At 34.7% G+C, this 23,217-nt stretch overlaps 2 protein-coding genes across 2 annotated transcripts; one reads left to right on the forward strand and one right to left on the reverse strand.

Moving 5' to 3' along the window:
* The first annotated feature begins 12,427 nt into the window (after positions 1–12,427).
* Positions 12,428–19,439, forward strand: LOC132543235 (charged multivesicular body protein 1a-like). The gene is made up of 8 exons (XM_060206715.1): positions 12,428–12,522; positions 13,168–13,187; positions 13,961–14,038; positions 14,469–14,615; positions 15,895–15,963; positions 16,368–16,427; positions 16,987–17,177; positions 17,984–19,439. Exons 1-8 carry the CDS (start codon positions 12,504–12,506, stop codon positions 18,003–18,005), a joined length of 606 nt encoding a protein of 201 aa, XP_060062698.1. The 5' UTR covers positions 12,428–12,503; the 3' UTR covers positions 18,006–19,439.
* Positions 19,440–21,247: 1,808 nt separating this feature from the next.
* Positions 21,248–22,988, reverse strand: LOC132543249 (small ribosomal subunit protein uS17m-like). Its single transcript, XM_060206733.1, has 2 exons — positions 22,809–22,988; positions 21,248–21,902 (listed from the first exon to the last, which is right to left on the reverse strand). Exons 1-2 carry the CDS (start codon positions 22,962–22,964, stop codon positions 21,651–21,653), a joined length of 408 nt encoding a protein of 135 aa, XP_060062716.1. The 5' UTR covers positions 22,965–22,988; the 3' UTR covers positions 21,248–21,650.
* Between the last annotated feature and the right edge of the window lie 229 nt (positions 22,989–23,217).

Here is a 23,217-nt window from a genome sequence, read left to right on the forward strand (position 1 = left end):
TTCATTAGACAACGCAAAAAAGACAGCAATTTTCCCACACTGAGACTGAATTCATTAGACAACGCAAAAAAGACAGCAATTTTCCCACACCTCAAAAAAGACAGCAATTTTCCCACATGGAGGTTGAATTCATTAGACAACGCAAAAAAACAGCAATTTTCCCACACGGAGGTTGAATTTATTAGACAACGCAAAAAAGACAGCAATTTCCCCACACTGAGACTGAATTCATTAGACAACGCAAAAAAGACAGCAATTTTCCCACACTGAGGTTGAATTCATTAGACAACGCAAAAAAGACAGCAATTTTCCCACACCGAGACTGAATTCATTAGACAACGCAAAAAAGCCAGCAATTTTCCCACACGGAGGTTGAATTCATTAGACAACGCAAAAAAGACAGCAATTTTCCCACCTGGAGGTGAATTCATTAGACAACGCAAAAAAGGCAGCAATTTTCCCATACTGAGACTGAATTCATTAGACAACGCAAAAAAGACAGCAATTTCCCCACACTGAGACTGAATTCATTAGACAACGCAAAAAAGACAGCGATTTTCCCACACTGAGGTTGAATTCATTAGACAACGCAAAAAAGACAGCAATTTTCCCACACTGAGGTTGAATTCATTAGACAACGCAAAAAAGACAGCAATTTTCCCACACGGAGGTTGAATTCATTAGACAACGCAAAAAAGACAGCAATTTCCCCACTTGGAGGTTGAATTCATTAGACAACGCAAAAAAGACAGCAATTTTCCCACACGGAGGTGAATTCATTAGACAACGCAAAAAAGACAGCAATTTTCCCATACTGAGACTGAATTTATTAGACAACGCAAAAAAGACAGCAATTTCCCCACACTGAGACTGAATTCATTAGACAACGCAAAAAAGACAGCGATTTTCCCACACGGAGGTGAATTCATTAGACCGCTCTAAAGAAGAAAGCATTTTTTCCATTCTGAGGTCGAATTGATGGGAAGACAGAACAGACGGTAGCAATGTTCCCCATACTGAGGTGGAATTCATGGGAAAACTCACAATAAAAACAATGATTCCCACACAGAGGTTGAATTCACAAGACATCTCAAAAGAAGAAAGCAATTTTCCCATACTGAGGTTGAATTCATGGGACAACGCTAAAAAGAAAGCAATTTTCCCACACTGAGGTTGAATTCATGGGACAACGCTAAAGAAGAAAGCTTTTTCCTATACCGAACTTGCTCCGTCAACATGACCTTGAGGGCAATTATGACCCAGTGTACTATATACAGAAAAGGTCTTATAATTCACGACTCTGTGAACAAAGGTCAAAACATTGGTGTGGCCTTTGTAACAACTGTTCTGTAAAATGGACATATTTTGTAGCACAAGATCATCAAAATGTTAACTATAAGTGACTACTGTACTTGACATTATATCGCATACACAAGTTCTTATGTGTAGCGCGTGCCCGAGGTGATACACGTTCACATGATTTACAATGAGGTCAATACAGAAAGCGATTTCTTGTGTTAGATAGTCCAACGGATGCCAGCAACTGAAAAACGCTTGTGCTGGGGTCGGCACCAGGCCTAGCGATGTTTAAGTTATCTCCGTACGAGATTTATTTGTGGTGCAAGAACCTTGTATAAAATGTCATAATTACTGCACGTGTAGAGAGATTTATATATACACAGCATACAAACGCTGGCAAACGGTTACGGACGTCATATCGTAAGTTTAAGCGGGTCTGACAAGTTGCACTGACAAAACGTAACAGTGCACTGTGAGAATATGATGATCGGCTCTTTCCGTTGAACTTCGGGTATTTACAAATTCACCGATAGTGTTGTGTTTAGAACATGTTTCTTATCATACATTAACTGGTATGAGCATATCTGAATTAATCCAAAGTGTAAAAAGTCAAAAATGTTGAAAATGAAATGCTATAAAAATATATAAGGAACATTAGGATATTTTATTTTTGAAATTCATACCGTAGTGATCTTCTAGCAATTTCAAGGATGAAACATCAGTTCATTTATCCCCGTGTGAATCTTTAAAATGATACTCTATGTGTTTACATACATTTAAATCAATAGTTATCAGTGTTTAAATGCATGCTTTGGCCCAGCTAACATCATCTAATCTCGACTTAAAGGAGGGGAAAATTAAATGACGGAGCCGTCTGTTGATTTCCATACAAATGTTACTAGAACAGACCTCATGTTATTGATGTCACTTTCACGAATGAACTAACAGTTAATAAACAATTATTCCAGGTCATGTGCATAAACTGTTTGTAAAGTATCGTCTTGTTCACACTTCTGTATAACGCCAAACGTGTTCAGATACCTTCGGACCCCTGTAATCTGTATTATCTCGCCTTGTATGAAGTTACATCGTTAAGTCGATTGCGTATTTAAAAGTCCTCCGTACTATCTCCAATCACGCGGAAAGTCTGGCCTATACACTTAGTTACATGATTTCTGACGTCACAGGAAGTAAACAGAGACTTGCCGATGATGAATTGATGAGATGGTTTCCGTTAAGATGGCGGAAGTGACGGACCCCAATTTACAGAACACCGGAAGTCAAAGGTTAAATAAAGCACCCTAATAGTGTATTTTGCTTAGTCGTCTTCGGTCTCGTGATGAATATTACTATAATATTCAATAAAATGTAATTATAGGCAACCTACCGTTTAATTGAAGTACCGCGATCACTTACCTTCAAACTGAACAAAATTATTGAAATTATAGCAAAGATATATGCAAGTTACATTTCGTATACTGCAATTTGTCCAAAAAACAGGACATAGATTTCCATACTATTTTATGCTGCTTTTCAATAAAAAATTATGTCCAATAAATGTCATTAGTTTACGTTTCACAGAAATAGGAAAGGATCGAATCACTTGACCTCTGTCCTCCTTAAACACAAACGGATACGCAGCAGTCTGAGGGTATGGCGACACACTTCTTCCTGCGGTTTCGTAACTCATATCTGCTAAGAGATCGTATTTCTGTGCTATACCTGTATCCCTTACTCAAATGTGTAACTTTTTGAGACACAAAAAAAATTGTCTTTGTTTTCTTCATTACATCTATATCATATGACAATTCATGACGCTGTGACGAATACCATTCATCAAGCATATGACTTCATCCTTCCGGAAAGATGAGAGGTCAGTAATTGTGATAAAACGGAACACAACTTCCGGGAGTAATGGTAATTAAAAAGCATGACTTGATTATAACGTATATTTTATCAAACTTTCGTTATCTTTAAATTTTACTTCCAGCGTTAGCAATTAATAGTATTATCCACGCTTTCATGGAAGACATTGTCAGTAATGAGATAAGAAACTTAAATTTCATATCGAACAATATAGATAATGCTGAAATGGCTGGTCGGCGTGCTATTTGTGAATAATATCTAAAGCGCGTAAGTCCTTCTGCAGACAGAAGCACATTGTATCAGAGACGTTTGCGAAAGCGGACGGAAAACCTATACCACACAAAACATACCTTTATAATAAACAAAATTTCCATATCATTGTTTGTTTTATACGTAAGCATTGAATATCAAATTTAAAATCAAAACCAGCTATTTCATTTTAACTTCAAGTAACACAGTAAATGCATGCACTATAACACTCTCCATTAATAGTTTGGTATGTTGTACAAATAGATTCCATCATGCATAAAAAATTCACCTTGCTTTCTGTTTATGTAAAACATTTTGCAAAATACACAAATTTTAAATAAAACCATGATACGATTTCGAAATGCACAACTGTACTCGTGATACCTTTGAACAATAAAACCAAGGTGTATAGACAAAGTAACCGATTTTTTTTTTCACTATTGAAATTCGATAATTTTGTAATATCAATCTCGAGTTGTTATTTCAAATTTGTCGTCACTGAAATGTGTGCGACAAGAAATCATTAATTATATCATGATAAATGAAATTCTCCCCCCCCCCCCCCGTAATTTCTCGAAATTTTTAACAAGTACTTTATCTTAGTTAACAGAGTACATCTAGATACTTACATTTCATTGTCCCCGAAGCATCCTGGTACGGTGTAACACGGAAGAAACGTATCCGTGGTTTTATATCGAGTTTGCAAAGTCCGGAAATCGTAAATATACAGGGGGCGTGGCTTGTATCATTGGGCACTGGTCACGGAGATCAATGTTCCTAAAATTTAATTAAAATCTCGTTAAAATCTCGCTAAAATCTCACGCTAACTCTAGTCGTTCTTAATAAGTGGAATATATCTATTAACTCTAAATACTAAGTAAACTGACAATTAGTCCCACAGCTCGACAATAACTTTCCAATGATGCCGATATGAATACCCAAGAATGAATGTTGCGCGTGTAGGCGTCACTAACGTATTCAACTTTGGTTGCATGTATCATCAAATACCAGTTTGTATCTACATTTAATACCTCCTAATTACAGACCGACATTTGACACGCGCTCACCGCGAGCCTGGACTCGTGTTTATATAAATACACTGGTGATGTTTATTGCTTTTATTTACATTAGTCCGTAAAGACTGACCACTCTGACGTGTTACGTGTAAAACACACAAAGTACAAATCTCATAACAGATAATGGAATTGGGGTGTCTGGGCGTACGATAAAGGGAGGGGTCAGATTAAAGGTCAAAAGGTCCATAAGATTAAACCTTAACACGGTCAGACTTAATGCTAAATCTTTCTGTCATAGTCCACTTGCTGGGGTATATTATTTCTTAAGTAGCCAAGTGTAAATCTGAATTGTCTTCTAGTCACTGTAACATATAACAATTATATTTTTTACATGCATATGGTATCTTGTGATGTAGTACATGGTGACATGGTACAATTTGATGTAGTACATGGTACAATGTGATGTAGTACATGGTACAATGTGATGTGGTACATGGTACAATGTGATGTGGTACATGGTACAATGTGATGTGGTACATGGTATCTTGTGATGTAATACATGGTACAATGTGATGTAATACATGGTACAATGTGATGTGGTACATGGTATCTTGTGATGTAATACAGGGTACAATGTGATGTGGTACATGGTGACATGGTACAATTTGATGTAGTACATGGTACAATGTGATGTAGTACATGGTACAATGTGAAGTGGTACATGATACAATGTGATGTGGTACATGGTATCTTGTGATGTAATACATGGTACAATGTGATGTGGTACATGGTACAATGTGATGTGGTACATGGTACAATGTGAAGTGGTACATGATACAATGTGATGTGGTACATGGTATCTTGTGATGTAATACATGGTACAATGTGATGTGGTACATGGTACAATGTGATGTGGTACATGGTACAATGTGATGTGGTACATGGTACAATGTAATGTGGTACATGGTACAATGTGAAGTGGTACATGATACAATGTGATGTGGTACATGGTATCTTGTGATGTAATACATGGTACAATGTGATGTGGTACATGGTGACATGGTACAATTTGATGTAGTACATGGTACAATGTGATGTAGTACATGGTACAATGTGAAGTGGTACATGATACAATGTGATGTGGTACATGGTATCTTGTGATGTAATACATGGTACAACGTGATGTGGTACATGGTACAATGTGATGTGGTACATGGTACAATGTGATGTGGTACATGGTACAATGTAATGTGGAACATGGTATCTTGTGATGTAATACATGGTACAATGTGATGTAATACATGGTACAATGTGATGTGGTACATGGTATCTTGTGATGTAATACATGGTACAATGTGATGTGGTACATGGTGACATGGTACAATGTGATGTGGTACATGGTACAATGTGATGTGGTACATGGTGACATGGTACAATGTGATGTGGTACATGGTACAATGTGATGTAGTACATGGTACAATGTGATGTGGTACATGGTGACATGGTACAATGTGATGTGGTACATGGTACAATGTGATGTGGTACAATGTGATGTGGTACATGGTACAATGTGATATGGTACATGGTACAATGTGAGGTAGTACATGGTATCTTGTGATGTAGTACATGGTGACATGGTACAATGTGATGTATTATATGGTATAATGTAATGTAGTACATGGTGACATGGTACAATGTACAATGTGATGTGTATGGTATAATGTGATGGTATGACATGGTACAATGTGATGTGGTACATGGTGACATGGTACAATGTGATGTGGTACATGGTACAATGTGATTATATGGTATAATGTTATGTAGTACATGGTGACATGGTACAATGTGATGTGGTACATGGTGACATGTATGTTACATGGTACAATGTGATGTGGTATGATGTACATGGTACAATGTGATGTGGTACATGGTACAATGTGATGTAGTACATGGTACAATGTGATGTGGTACATGGTGACATGGTACAATGTGATGTGGTACATAGTGACATGGTATCTCGTGATGTAATACATTGTGACATGGTACAATGTGATGTAGTACATGGTACAATGTGATGTGGTACATGGTACAATGTGATGTAGTACATGGTACAATGTGATGTGGTACATGGTGACATGGTACAATGTGATGTAGTACATAGTGACATGGTACAATGTGACGTAGTACATAGTGACATGGTACAATGTCATGTAGTACATAGTGACATGGTACAATGTGATGTGGTACATGGTACAATGTGATGTAGTACATGGTACAATGTGATGTGGTACATGGTGACATGGTACAATGTGATGTAGTACATAGTGACATGGTACAATGTGACGTAGTACATAGTGACATGGTACAATGTCATGTAGTACATAGTGACATGGTACAATGTGATGTGGTACATGGTGACATGGTAAAATATGATGTAGTACATGGTACAGTGTGTACATCGTTAAAAGATCTCTCTTTAGAAAATTTAAATTATATAATAATTGAAAATCCACAAAGAAAGCTACGTGTATATTATATTTCAGTCTAATTCATTGATTTAACATTCTACTTTTGGTATGACACGCCAATAATACACATGACAATGCAATGTAAGGTGTCATATAACTTCTCGTGTTCATCTTGGTAACGCCATTGTTAGCATTGAGGAAGATGTCAATCATTTTCCAATGAAACTACCCTGAGAATCCTAAAAACTACCCAGTGTATCCGGTTATACGACCAAACATGTAACCGGACCCTTATGAGACAATACAGATATAAATAGATATTTATTACTGGGATGTTTTTCAACTGTATAACAGGATGTTTTACCAACAACGTAATTCTGATAATTTCCAAGTATTTCTATTTAAGAAACAAGTAACATTGACGATATCACTAGCCTCTCTCCCCCTTCCCTTCAAACTTTTGTCTTATATTTTACTACAGGTAAGATTTATCTCAATAACGAAATTTATGTTAAAGGAAATTCATATGTAATTCACGTTCATTGAGGATTAATTTTAAAATATATCACATCTATATATACAAACAATTAATCTATTTTGCGATGACAACATTTCCGTTGCATCTTGAACGGGTTTGAACGATAAATCGGTCTGTATCCAGATCGATGCGCAGGTAATATCATCCACTGTTTAAATCTATCATCAATTATATAGTCAAATTTATTCCGATGTCACGTGATACTTCAAATATTTTGCACATAAATCAGTTTCTGTTTATCAAATACAAAATCGAAATGTAGATTTATACAATACAAATTTTCATTTTTTTTATGTAGTGCACATGTATTTGTCATCGTCGTCGGATTCCCCGACGACAGAGCAGAGTCTCATGGGTTTCCGGCGATAATGTATTTCTGTATCTGCAAAAAGAAGTCCTGTTTAAACTTATTTCCTTATTGAATAAAAACCAGATTTAGTAAGCAATGAACGTTATATCATAAACAGTAACATTTTCTCGTCTAAAATATGTACCTTTATGTAGATATTAGATTCGGACCACCCAACTCTTCTTCCTCCGTGGCCCAGCAGCCTTGGCGAGCCTATAAATCACCCTCAATTCGACTATAAACAGTGTGAAATCTTCATTTAAAATGAATCAAAGAAACGGGCTCATTCAATAATGACCCGTATAACTGCACATCAATGCGTGGATATGTAAACCATGTGGTTTAGGGACAATATACAGATAAGGACAATGTGAACGTGGCACACATACAAATCACAGGTATTTACCTGTAATTACCATTGGTTTGTAATAAATCGTCTTCCGGGTACATTAAATCTACTGACCCGCCCAGCTGTGTACGGACAATGTGAGTCAAGTCGCTACGTACCATGACCATCTTTACTCTGACCGGTTTTTTTGTTTTTTTAATCATTCGTATTTCTATCTTCGTTTCTCAACTGCATTATAGGATGGTCGTACTATAACGGAAGTTCTCGTGTGGATGATAGGACGATCCTTCTATAACGGAAGTTCTCGTCTGAATTATAGTACGATCGTACTATAACGGAAGTTCTCGTGTGGATGATAGGACGATCCTTCTATAACGGAAGTTCTCGTCTGAATTATAGTACGATCGTACTATAACGGAAGTTCTCGTGTGGATGATAGGACGATCCTTCTATAACGGAAGTTCTCATCTGAATTATAGTACGATCGTACTATAACGGAAGTTCTCGTGTGGATGATAGGACGATCCTTCTATAACGGAAGTTCTCGTCTGAATTATAGTATGATCCTTCTATAACGGAAGTTCTCGTCTGAATTATAGTATGATCCATCTATAACGGAAGTTCTCTTCTGAATCATAGTACGATCGGACTATAACGGAAGTTCTCGTCTGGATTATAGTACGATCGTATTACAACGGAAGTTTATAAATACTGCAGTGTTAATCATGCTACATTCCCTTTTCTTTCTTTCCACTTTTTTTAATTATTCTAATATTATTTTAATTTCTAGGTTGCTTTCCACAAAAAGTTTATGATGAAATATGTGCTTTTAATTTAAGAAGAATTTCTAGAATAAATCATCTATATATATTTTAATTAAGTTTCAAATGACTGACCAGACCTGAGGAAACTGTTGAGGTGTTAACTGATAAAAATATATAGAGAATCACTTACCGTACCGTCTATACTTCGTTAATGATCCAGAATTAACACCGATACTTTATAAATACAATATTAATGCAAATATTGACTTCATCCATTATCACAGTATCATTTTCCCGAAACTACATATCGCTGTTCGTCAATACATTATATATACCATTCCGCCATACACAAAAGAATAACTAAAGATATTCACGTGTAGCGAGGTTTATTTAATTGTGCGTTGGTATTTGAGAAGGTCAGTGCACCCCCTTGTCTCGATTTCTCCTCCCCGAAGGGTCAGTTTAACCTTTTGTCCGGCTATCGCGAGTGGCCAGAGAGATACACATCGCGGCCTGCTTAGCTGTCCATCAAGTCTGCCATAATAAGGTGTAAGATGTAAGAGATAAGTATATAATTATGTATGTGTGACCACTACATACAATTTAGCGTAAACTGACCAGTACGACCCATCCGCTATGTAAACACCGGTTCCTATTGTGTCAGGGTCGTTTGAGATTTAAATGGGCGTAAAGTTTAAGTGAAGTTAATTGGGATGTAAAGTGCTCGACAATTCAAGCGTGTTCACGTCCAAAACACCGGCATCATAGGTAGAGTTATTTTAGAAACATCCGGTTGATATTTAACCTCGCATATCGCTGCCCGTAACACTCTGAAGATGAACCAAATAAAGACCGTTGTTTTTTTATCTATCAGAGCTCCAGGCATTGTATTTAACCTCCGTTACAAATGTAACTATGTTTCGACAAATTATTTAGTCCCGAAATATACACACTGGGCAAGCGAATCCGAGAAAAAACATCTCTTCTACTTGACTTGTTAGCAAAGAGGTCGGACCCTTAGCCTTCAGGCTGGACTTTATGTGGTCAAAACAAGATATACACGGTCCCGCACGCATCATTAGTACAATTTGTACAACCTACATGAAGTTTTAAAAAGCAAAAGGCCATGTGGTCCTGCATCGCACACCTCACAAGAAAATGACTTGGCGACATCATATATCATTGTCACTCAAAGATTGGTTTTATTGTTGGTTTACGTCCTATTATCAGTAAGGATCAGTAAAGAGCATGTCAGATTTGGGTGGTTGAGGAAAGCCGGAGTTCCCAGAGAAAAACCACCGATCTGCGGCCATGTACCTGGCGATCCCCCCCCCCCCCCCTTCTTCTTTCCCCACGAACCAGCGACCCAGAGGTGGAGGGGTAGAGATAAAGACGGTCAGAGGCCTTAAACGCTTGGTCACCGCGGTCTCTTATTTATTCAAAGTAGGCCTATATAAAGACTATTTAAATCAACTTTGAAACCAGCATGCTTTCACAGCAAGGTAAACATTATTTGTCTGACAATCAATGGGAAATTTTAATCAATATTTGTAATTTATGAGCTGGAGAAGCTTCCGAGTGCTTCAATAAATGGTGACCTGTTACCTCCAATACAGGATTTAAATTATTTCCTATACCAAGATTTAACAGACTCTATCTCAGAACCCAGTAACCTAAAAATCATGGTTCTATTACTGCCGTTGGGATAATCCAAAATAAGTCATTTGAATGCTTTATCAAATATACCCATGTGATCTTGAAGATACGTCAGAAGGTTTTAACAAATTTGACCTCTGCGACATTGATTATCGCAATTTCTCTTCGCAAACTTTGTCGGGCTTCCTATCACTCAGAGAGGTCAATCAAGCCCTTCTCTCAATCTATAATCTATAATCGACAATCTATAAGCTAGCGCTTTCCTGACTCCACTAAGGTTAATAATGTTTTAAGTTGCAGAACTAATACTAAAACAAACCATTCCCGGTGTTTCTATGATTGGTTAGCAAATGCACGAGCTCCAATTTACATAAATATTACAACAAAATTAGTTGTTCCGTCTCGTGAGAATGTATGATTCATTATGACAATTCCTGAAGTAGTGTTGGTGTATTGATTTCGGGACAGCACCAAAGCCCATTGCACTCGCGATCATTCGTATTGGGGGTCGAAAGCCATCCTACCGTAACGCCAATTAACTTTTCTTCAAACGTCATACACGCCTGACGTATCTTTAACTTTGGGTCATTAACAGTAACTGATTTATTATTGACAGGGTCTGGACGACTCGACAATTTAAAACATTTTAACGACTCTAGAAATCCACACATCTCTCTCAATCATTAATGAGTTCTAAACTATCACGTGATCATGTCAATTTCCTAAGATTTCAGACAAGCGTTACTGGGTCTTTTAATCGCTTGCATTAAATAACATAGAATGGATGTACATAAAAACGTAATGAACTTGATCAACAATGTCATGCGAGTTCCTATGTAACCGTGAAACTTTAAATACAAACTAAGGAAACATTGCTTTCTCACTTTTATCGATTGAATTATGTAAATCTTGGCTCGTCACAAGATATATGAATAGGGATATGAATTCATATGTTAAAACTATCAAATCAATACACGCCTGCTGCACGTGCACTACATGACACAAGATTCTCTATGCAAAAGATATTCTAAGCATTCATGATTAGTGGGAACTACATTTCGGCAGATTTTTTTTAAGTCTATAAAATACAGTTTTTTGTGTCATGTATTTAAGATTAGACTCGGTAATTTGACTTCAATGACCAGTTTTTTTTTATTCTTGAACATGAAATCTTCAGCTTAAATTATGTAGTGTTTAAGACGTTTATCTACAAAACGGGTTTGGATATACCGAAGTCCGCGCGAACGTTATTTAGTAACAATTACGACAATTTAATTTCGAAATTGCATATTTATCGAAACAGTGCCTTTTATTGTCAATTACGAATAACACGAACAATGAAAACTACCCATATGACGTTACTTTAATTTGTACCTCAGTTAAGATGTCTGGGAACTCGGCTAACGACCAACCTACGTGCACAGTCACCTTCTTGCAAAATAACCAGCAGACTAACAGAGAGTAAGCTACAAAGTGAAGAGAATGTTTGACATGTGAAGAAGAACACTATGTTACTCCACTTACCCGATCGAGATGGCTTCCTGTTTGAACAGCGATCGTTTCAGCAGCAGCAGCAGCTGTCGACGACAGACAACAAAGAAACCACCTGTTGTATGTAGACAACCGAGTGCATGTCAACCTTCATAATCGATATGATATACTAAGATTTGTCGTCATTGTCACGGTGTACATGCATAACGCAGTGGAATTAGGAAGTTTATGACTTCATTGTTGACTTTAAACAATGTTTACACATGTGATCCATCTAAAAATAGAATGTTATCGAAGACTGTTTCCTGTGATTTTTAACCAATGAGAAGAGCCTTTTTATTCACGCCGTAGTTTATGACGTCATAACCTGTGTTGAAATTTTGTCATTTCCTGGTAGAGTAAACAAAATATAGACATCGTTTCCACTCTAATTAAACGTAGGAAATCAAAATAGCACGATGGGAAGTAAACTAGACGGTACGTATTCGACATAGGTATACACGAAATAGATCATTTCTGAGCGACATGTGTGGGTTTGGCGAAAAAGTTTTTATTTATATTTGTTTATATTTTTGACATTGCCCCCCCCATCTAATACCACAACTCTGCAACAGTTCCTGATGATGAATTAGTTATAACGTTCATACTTGTTCTCAAGTTTAGAAAGCTTAGCTTCGTCAGACGACAACACATAAAATGTTACAGGCTCCCTTTGGTTTAGCTGCTCATGTATCATTCTCGAAATTCCATGCTGAGCAAGGGACCCACATATGTACGAGAATCTTCATACGAAATCTAATCAAATTAGATTTTTAAGGACATATGGACCAAGGGCTATATAATTATGGTATCTTTTTAGTTTTTGTTTAGTTATTTGTGAAAGGGTAACCATTGGTAACTTATTCAGATTACATAGCCTTATAATCTTCAACATTTCCCCCATTGGTCTTTTTAACATTATTCCAATGTGTTGATGTATGTTTAAAGATACATGCAAATTAACTGTAAAACTATATATATATATATAAATACATGCATTGTTATATGTAGACAAAAACCTGTCCAAATTTGTCACTTGTCACCTATCACTGTTAATTAGGATTATTTACTTCTATTTTTCAGATGCATTATTTAACCTGAAGGTAAGTTTTAAAGTAAATTTTCACATGTTTCATGTGCAAGCATACATGCAAACTTTGGCTGTCACAAAACCCTTAATTATTAAATATTCTGATATTTATATACTTGTGTATAATATTTTACATCAGACACAATATATGATCTTTTAATGACATTGAAAGTGTCGGTAAAAATTAAAACAAATTTTTATTTCCTTAGTTCTGGCCATAGTGTTATCTCATATTCATCTTGCATTAACATCTAGTTTAATCCAGCCCATGCTCGATATTGCAGAGGTTACACTCACTATTGCTGTCTGCACCCCTGGACTTTTACTTTGCAAATTGAAAGCACAAGAAAAGCAATTTCATTGATCTAGAGAGGGTTTCAGGTGAAAATAACTGACCTCTGATCACAAACTGATAAGCACCTTTAAAGATTGTAAAGGAGTGATGCCCAACTTTAAACCCACTACAACATACAGTTATGTGACCTCAAGATTCGTTTGATACACACCAAATGCTCAAACTAGTATTCTTGCATTATTCACAAGGTGTCGCACATGGAAACTTAAATTGACGCCATGAAATCTTTCAGGGGTGTAGAGAGCGCCAGAAGTGTAACCCCTGGAGTATCAAGGTTGAATCCAACCATGAAATTTACATTGTATCCCGTCTCACATGTTGTGAAATTACAGTTTTATTGAATACATCATACTTTAAAACCTCCAGTGAACAAATACAATGGTATAGTCTCATTATTAAATATAATTTGAATAACTATTTGTCTTTAACAGTTTAATACAAAGCAAATGGAAAGATTTGCTAAGAAGGCAGAGAAAGAGCATGTCAAGGAAAAGGCAAAAGTAAAAAAAGTAAGTACTGATTACTGTAGTTTACTTGTAGTTTAAAATGTAAATTAAGAATCAATTAAGAACAATTTGGAGATGATGTTCCTGAAAGGAATGCTGGAAACAGTAAGATATGGTATTATGATTTTGGAATTCTGATCTGAATATAGATAACCTCATAAGATATTTATAGTTTTTCTAGGGTCAACGAACACAATCAGTTATAATTCATCTGTGTGATCTAGGAAAATTAGAACATTGTGAAAGTTGATAGTGAGACCTGAGATCTTCTCAACTGTGTCTCTTGTTATTGTATCATTATGTATACTACCAGGTATTCTCTGTAACTCTAAATCATGTTCAATATAATCACAATAACAGCCTATATATCAGGTCTGGGACTCAATATCTGGGAGAAAGTGATCTTAGTAAAATTGTTGGTTTTTACTTGCAGGCAATTGCACAAAAAAACATTGAGGCAGCAAAGATATATGCGGAGAATGCGATAAGGAAGCGGAACGAGGGCTTGTCCTATCTCAGGATGGCAGCCAGACTAGATGGTGTAGCTAGTCGTGTACAAACAGCTGTATCTATGAAAAGTGTAAGGATCAAAATGCTTTTGTTTTGTAGATATTTTTTATTTCTTTTCTGACTTACACACGTAAACTCTTTTGACATGGAGGTTCATCTCTCTTGTCTTTAGACATGTCGTCATGGCAACTCTGTAAACAAGCACGTATGGCTGCTGTCATAAAACTATGATTGAAGCTGTTCATTGATTTCAGTACTATTATATTTTCTTCATCATGTATCCAATTTTGTCAGGAAAAATGACTATATATGGAGATATTAACAAATGATCCCCGTTAGTGAGGAAGGAAAGAAAGCATCAAAGTATCAAATAGAAAATTAGGTGGGTTTTTTTTTTTTTGTTTCATTTGGAATATAAACTCTACTCTGTGACAGCATTTAGATACTTTTTTCATTATAAGAATATTTATAGAATTGGAAAGATCTGGTTTTCCTTCTTTCAAACATGTTTTCAACAGTTACTCTAAAACATTTGTCCCCAAAATCATGTGATACAAAAAGTATGTATTGACAAGATTCAAATCCTTTGAAACCTGAAACATGAGATTCAAAGGAAGGGAAATAACTCTTTGACAATTGCTAGAAATCTTATTGATTTTGGATCTGTTGTTGAATTAGCAGCATTTTTGATTTTCTGTTTCGTTGTCTAGAATCTTTCAGCATCAGAGCAGACATTTCACCTTTGAATTCTCTTTGTATGTAGTGATGTTCCTTAAATCGCTGTGAACAGCACATACCAAGATTTTTTGAAAACATAATTGCACATCATTTTATGATAAAATTGTGGTCATCACAATCTCAACACTTCTATGCTTGTATTGGTAGACTGATGTTCTATATGTTCAGAGTTTGCCTTGTGTTACAACACCAGATTATCATAGACACTCAATGACTTCCTTCATATTTAGATATATAGATTATATTGGGAAAGGTACATCTTGTTTTTGATGAATTCATATCGTATACATGTATACCTAGTGTATATAGATTTAAATAGATGTTCTGGAAGATATAGAAAGATCCAAAAGTTAAATGGCAATTACACAGTTTTAGAATGGCAGACTTTTCATACTTTGCACCGTTTCATTGTACTTAAATATCAAAATACCTTAAGGCTTGTTATAAGCATTTATCAAAACTGAGTTATATGTAAATATCCACTCACTGAACTGTCATCTGATGTATAGTAAACATTATCCAATGTTAGTGATATCTGTTATATTATTTGTATTGGTATCTAATTGTGCTCCCTATATCTGTTGATGTGCTTATTGTACTTTCTCTGTCAGATGGTGAAAGGTATTGAAGGTGTATCAAAGTCCTTAGAAAAAGCAATGTCTTCCATGAATTTAGCTGAGGTAAGTTTATTGGTTAGTTTGTTGTATGCAAAGGTCTTTGACATTAATATGCCAATATCGGTTTGTGACTTCAATGAATAATCAAAAGTGGCATTTATAGAAGCGTAAATGACATTACATCATAGGGCACAATTTCTAGTGTATATTTCATTGAAATGAAGATGGCAAGTATACTTTCCTATAGAACTGTGATATAGGTGTATTATTTTCAATTATTGTTATTGTTTAACTATTTATATAAGTTATATAAGACAGAAAACATTGATTTGGAGACATGACTTCAGAAAGATATCGTTATATAACAGCATGAGAGGTGACAGGATTATTCACAAAATTTGACAGTAGTTTTTTCATTGTATGTATTCCTGATGTTTTTGAATGTTAAAAAGTCTCTCTTTATCTAGGTTGATAAAGTGATGCAGAAGTTTGAGAGACAGTTTGAAGATCTTGATGTTCAGACATCGGTAAGTGATTTAAGCTTGTGTGAGTTTGATTTTAAGTGGGATTTTTAATTGATATTGTAACTTCTTGCTGTACAAATACCGGTACACAGGTTTCAAACTTTTAGCTACAATCAATCCTCGTTCCATTATGAGATCATTCTGATCACACGGGACGAATCTGATACATGTATATATATATCAGAACATATGACTGTTCATGATAATATATGTTAACAGATTAGATATTCAAAAGAATAAACAAAAACAAAAGATAAGGAAACTCGCTGTTCTTATGGGAGAAGCAAATTAAATACATATTTCTTGTCATCAAATCATTTCTGTTTGAAACAAGTCAGTTTGGCACATCATCTGGGTTAAGACATCCCAAAAATGTGTCAACTGTTAATGTCACATTTTGCTGATTATCACATTTCCCCCTTATAAATGGAACATGATATTAAGCAGGTTCCACTGTATAACAATATCTGTACGATATTAATCACTACTTTATCATATACCAATTTAGCAATTTAGAATTTGTTTTGATGTTGTGGAATTAAACTGAATTGAATTTGTTTAGACACTAGAAAACACGATGGGCGATGCCACGACACTTTCCGCACCCACAGAACAAGTAGATGACCTTATCAAACAAGTTGCTGAAGAGAGTGGTCTGGAAATGATGGATCAGTTAAGTGACCTCAGTGTGGCCAAAGACTCAGTCAAGGTCAAGGAAAAGGAACATGCACGAGAGGATGACCTAAGTCGCAGGTATGACTTCAAAAGTTTACAAAAATTGTATCAGTAATTTCTATATTTCAATGATCCTGCTGTTTAATGGGTGGGGTATGTATAGTGTTATCCACTTTATGTCTGATCCCTTTCCATCATACCTGAGAACACCTCACAGGTTTTATCAATATTTACCCCGTTGTATCAGAAGATCAAGTTCTACACCAGATTCTTGTTTAGGAGTGGCGGCACTCATGTCTTATTTCTAGTAGTAGTGATAATTTTTTTATTGATCAGAAGATTATTGAATGAGCAAATTTTTTCTCTTTTCATTTTCTACCTTAATGTTCATCTTTACCATTATCAAAAAAAAATTCTTGATGTACGCTATCATTTTGACATGTTCTGTCCATATAAGGACAAATGTCTTAAGTGATAAATGCCTTAAGTGATAAATGAATAAATGAAACTTTACTTATACCTGTACAGTTTTTTATTTTCAGCGGTCAGATATTTTACAAATACAAGCCAAAATGTTACTTATAAAATTGGTGACTAGTACTTGATCAGCAGCTAGGGGACAAAGATTAGTTTTAATGCGATTACCATTTACATTGTTAAGATAAAAATATAAATTGTGTATTGTCATAAAAGTTATGATAAATGAAAGGAAATGTTGCAATATTTAAGAAATAATTGTGATAAGTCCATCACAATTTGATTTCATTTTCTTATCATTTGCCATCGCATCATGTTTTCCATTTTAATAAATTTCATAGTTCATTGGTTTGGTTTATAAGGGTAGATTTGTAATTTGTTTTTTGATTATGCTAATTTCTTTTCAGATTACAAGCATTGCGGAATTGAGGATACTCAAACCATATTTATTTAATGAAACAAATGAAATCTACGCTGTCTGAGAGAATATTTCCTGATGGTATACAGTCTGGCTCTGTTGAAGCTTAAGGAACAATGTGGAGTGAATATTACTGAAGCCCATCATGTTTAAGGCATGCATGTAGCTGAATTGATAATAGGAAGGACACCAACTATCACAGACGAAATGTTCAGTGTAACTGGTCTGATGGCGTCTCAAGGATCAAGGGAGATAATCCTGCCATGGAGATCTTGGTAGCATTAAACAGCCTATGACTAATTTCTATAAACACCATTCCTGTTTCTCAGAAATGAAATGTTACTCCTAGTAATTTATAACAATGATATGTTAGTGCAGTGATAATGACTATATACAAGGCAAGGCTGAAGAAACTATCATTAAGTGCTTGAAGATGTCCACTCAGGAGTATTGGAGAATTTGTGATGATGTGGTGAAAATGAGAGCATGGAAGAAAGAATGTTAACTTGGTTTTAATATCAACAAAATGTGTTAGTGAACTAAATTCTGATTTCTTTTATATCAATGAACCTTGACAGAGTGATTGAATGTGTGCAAATGAAAATAGAATATACAATGTATTGTACATGTGTGAGAGAAATGATATTTCACCTTAATTTCATGTTGAATATATATATAATTCTTGACTATCCATATTGAGTGGGTTGCATATTTCATGTTCTCAAACAACATACTTTGTAATATTTTGTAACTAGTAGGCGATGACAATATTTTCTTGCTGTTGCGATATTGAATATCCTTTGAGGGCACCGAAGCAAGGCTAACTTGTACATGATTTCAAGATCATGAATCCAGATCCATCACATTGTGATTGTGTTCTTGAACATGAAGCTACATTTTTTATCATTTTCAACTCCACCCACACTTACTTGGGTATAAATTTTATTAATAGTCAGTTGTTATTTACCTCTTTTAATGGACAACCTGTAAGGAAGTCATAAGTGGAGCTTAACATTTGTCTCAAGCGCCTTCAACGAAAAGTATGTGAACATCATTTCATGATGCAAAAAGTTCTGTTTTATACGATACTATATACTATTGTTTTTCCACTTTGCTGATAAGTATTCAGAAAGTGTTCACTTATACTTTCATGACATATCTAAACTTAAAGCCTTGCCAAACAAATGATGGTTAACATTAAGTAACATTGAGAATGAAACAACTAAGGTCATGATATCAACGATACACAAAGATCTACTGACGTTTTATGTTCTAGTTTGCTGATAATCATTCTTCAGTACAAAACATTTTTTGTATAATTTGGTATTAAATATAATTAGCAGTGAAGGTTCAGTTGAAATTTTATTAATTTTGACAGTAGCTGTACTAAATACTTAGTAGTGTTGATTTTAATATGTTTTCTACCTAGTTATATTTCAGTTGTTCTTCAGATATAATAATTTATATACATTGTATTACAATAATTGTTTAAAATGTTGATGATGAAGTAAAATTCAAATGAAATTTACTTGCAATTTTTTGTTTGTTGTATTTTGTCTTTTGCAAGAGTCTGCATTATTTGTTTTCTTTGCATTCAGTAACATTATACTAACTGTTACTATTTAAACCAGATTTCACTTAAAAAGGAATGACTACATATATTTTTTTTGGACCAACTTGCAAGGTGATCTATTGATCCTGAAGGTATTGTGGTAAAAATCTGAAATGTTTTGTGAGGGATATTTAAAGACATGCCAAGAATTGCTCTCTAAATTTTGATGAGTTCCATCACTTAAGTTGGTTCATCTTGGCTAGTCCCACAGGAAAAGCACAAGTCCAAGACTCAAATATTTGGTGTACAAAACAAACCAACATTTTTTGTCTGACTAACAGAAGATTTGCACTAGCTGGAAAAAGCTGTAAACTTTTGACATGAACTTTACTTAAAGACAAAGTAATTAATTTGCAAAGCAAATGCACATACAGTGTTGTAAAGAGTGGCATGTAATTTGTTTTAAAAACCTGACACATAGCTAATTATATATTGTGAGACAACACTTCAAAATCTGAATGTATGGCCCTGCTTACCTAAGTAACTTAAAATAATTTACCACTAGCCAAGGCCAGGAAAGAGACCTGTAATAACACTTTGTATGGATGTCAGATTTATCCTTTCTTTCCTTAACAACAATAAACATGATAACTTCATATGAAGTTTTGAACTAAAATATTAAACAAACATCATGATAAAAACAAAAATTTTGTAATTGATTGTACATGATTTTTATACCTTCAGTTATGTTTCTTTGCTTTCCCAATATTCACAGTTCATTTCCAATGTCCAGCTTGACCACCTCTTTGGTTCAGGAAACCTCTCTCAAATTTATTGCCGATAACGTTACATTATAGTTTTGAAAAACAAGGCAGTTCATTTTTGTAAACACGCACAAATGATAAGACAGCTGTGACACGGTGAGTAAAATCATGCTTTTCAGCACCAGATTTTGTTATGGTTGTGGCAAATGATAATTGATAACTCTTTCAAGTTGATTCAGAATAACAAAATAAGAGACATTGTCTCAACCCATTCAGGAAAGCCATTTTTGTTTATTGGCGACAGTAATTTGTGTGCATACATTATCATATATGACATAAAAATGTACATATCCGGACTGTTGATTTACAAATAAGAATTTCCTTTTCATAATTTGCAATTAACCTATTAAGTTCATATTTCAGCAAAAACTGTTATTGTTCATGAGGTGATACACTTGGTATATAAATGCAATAATAAAAAAAAAAAATTCAGTAAATAAAATTGTTACTGTGATGTCCCTTTAATCATTTACATAAATTCTCAATAACCATGGCTGATAAAGAACGAACAAAGTAGAATACTAACAGCGTTCAGTCATGTGAAATTTAAATGAGCATAAAAAAAAATCAACATTTTGGTCAGTGATGTCTGGTAAAAGTAAATTATACATTGGTTTAAAAATTTCTTAATCACCAATACAGCGGAACGAAATAACTCGCCATTTTTGTTGACAGTGTTATGTTTTGTTTCCTCTTTTTCTGTAACCTGATTCAATTAACATATCATGGGAAAAAAATTGTCAACAGATTCAAATTATTTCCAGCAAAGTAAGTTTTCTGAATTTTAAGTAGATTAAAAAGAGCATGATACTTCATTGCTCACTGACTTATTTGTCTTCATAGTTTAATAATAAAAGAATGAGAAACAACAAGAAAGTTTACTTTTTATACAAATTTTTTTTGTATATTTTAATACTTTTCACCATGTAAGTAAAAATCTGCACACACTCAGTCACTCTTATTAATGAGGTAAAATGTACATTACACATGTAGATGCTTATTGTGAATTAGTTATATGTATTGATAGTCTTTATTTCACATCCAATTGTACAGCTTTCTGATTTTGACATAGTCAAGAAAACTAACAGATTTAGTATGTATAAATACTATTGATTCACCTACGCATATACACTGAAGCTGTAATAATTTTGTGTAGTCAATGCATCGCTGTATTATCTTGGAATTCTAAATCTGGTATTTCAATATAACAAATCACAATTTTTTCATTTGTTACATATTCAAAATACATATCATTACAATAGTGCTTTCATAATTCTCTATCATTTTATTTCCTCAATCACTAATGGTTTTTCTGATCCTACATCAGCCTCGTCCACAAACTCTGTCCCCCTGCAACGGCGACCGGTGACAGGATCAATCACACATCCTAATTTGAACACAATACGATCGACTTCATGTGTCACTCTTGTTTTCTCCTCACTTTTTGGAAGTGATTTAAGCAACACAATGTCACCAATAAGACAGTCCATGGAATTTTCTTCAGCCCATATGAACCTTCGATTGGAGAAATACTGAAAAAGAAGATAAGTAATAAAATACCTTTAATAAAATGTGTCTCACTTGGTGTGTACACAACACTTGACTTGCACTTGGATAGAGAGTCTGCGGTATGTTATTAAGTGGACTGTGGGTTTTTTTTGTGTTTATATTCCAGGTACAAGTGCCTGTGGCATGTATAACCCTTTTGAAATCCTCAAAGCAGATGTTCAGGAAAAAATGAAATAAAAATAATAAATAAACAAAACATGTAATAGTTTAAATATAAATATGATGAATAATGATTAATTAGGACGCTGGATAATGTTCACACTGATTAAAAACTTTATGGTCACCAATAAAAAGATAACCATTTATAGATTTTATTATGACAGTGTTTGTAATACTATATGTATGTTTGTGACGTATAAAAACACATGGGACGAACTGTTGCCAAAATTCTTGGGAAAGAAGCAGTTTGAAGTACGACTGCACAAAGTAGCATCAGATATGGACATCAATGATGAAGGTTTCTACCCAATTGATATACGTATTCTAATTAGTCTTCAGTTATTTTATCTATTTTGTAATAATTGTAAGACAAGTATAAGTTATACAATGTCCATTCTGCTTCGTTTCCTGTATTTATTTAAATTAATTCACTGTGTGAAATTAAAAAATGTAACTGAAATCTCTAATATTTTCGGATAATTGAATCATTCAATATATATACTTACTTTTATTTCTTAATTTTTCTCGATCTAAAATGGGACGGGAATTAACTCTGTTCAGTTTCAGCATAAATACACATTTTCTCTTGTCATTTGAGAGCTTCGCTCCTAATTATGATATCAGTTTATAAATACTTTACAGTATGTCTCCCAATGCAAATGAGCTCATGTCTTACAGCTGCTTTAAGTAAACGAACATCCCCAACTTACTTTTTTCAAATCTCTGTCAAGAATCATCTTGTTTGTCTGTACTTTCAGTGTGTCTGGTCTTGCGACACCCCTTTGCACAACATGTCCAATATACATTGTGCCAGATGATGACCCTTTGCGGGTCACACCTCGTAAAAATGGCACTAACTTTGACATCCCCGTTTGTCCTCCAGAACTGGAGTACCACTCGCTTTCCTCGCTATAGATGAAGGAAGCGTCGAACTGAGAAAGATGAACTTGTTACCACGACCAACCCAAAAAAGCATTCCACCGACTAAGACATCTGAAACATTATAATAAAAAAGCAAATGTTCGTATATATCCGGAATACTAGTAGTTGAATAAACGGCGATTAATTCTCTACGCCACTGCTTCGTCATTAACGATGGATGATTAATCATTAAAGTTT

The sequence above is a fragment of the Ylistrum balloti genome, unplaced genomic scaffold (assembly GCF_031769215.1).
Source record: "Ylistrum balloti isolate Yb309-2 unplaced genomic scaffold, AGI_CSIRO_Ybal_v1 Utg369746, whole genome shotgun sequence".
NCBI lineage: Eukaryota > Metazoa > Mollusca > Bivalvia > Pectinida > Pectinidae > Ylistrum > Ylistrum balloti.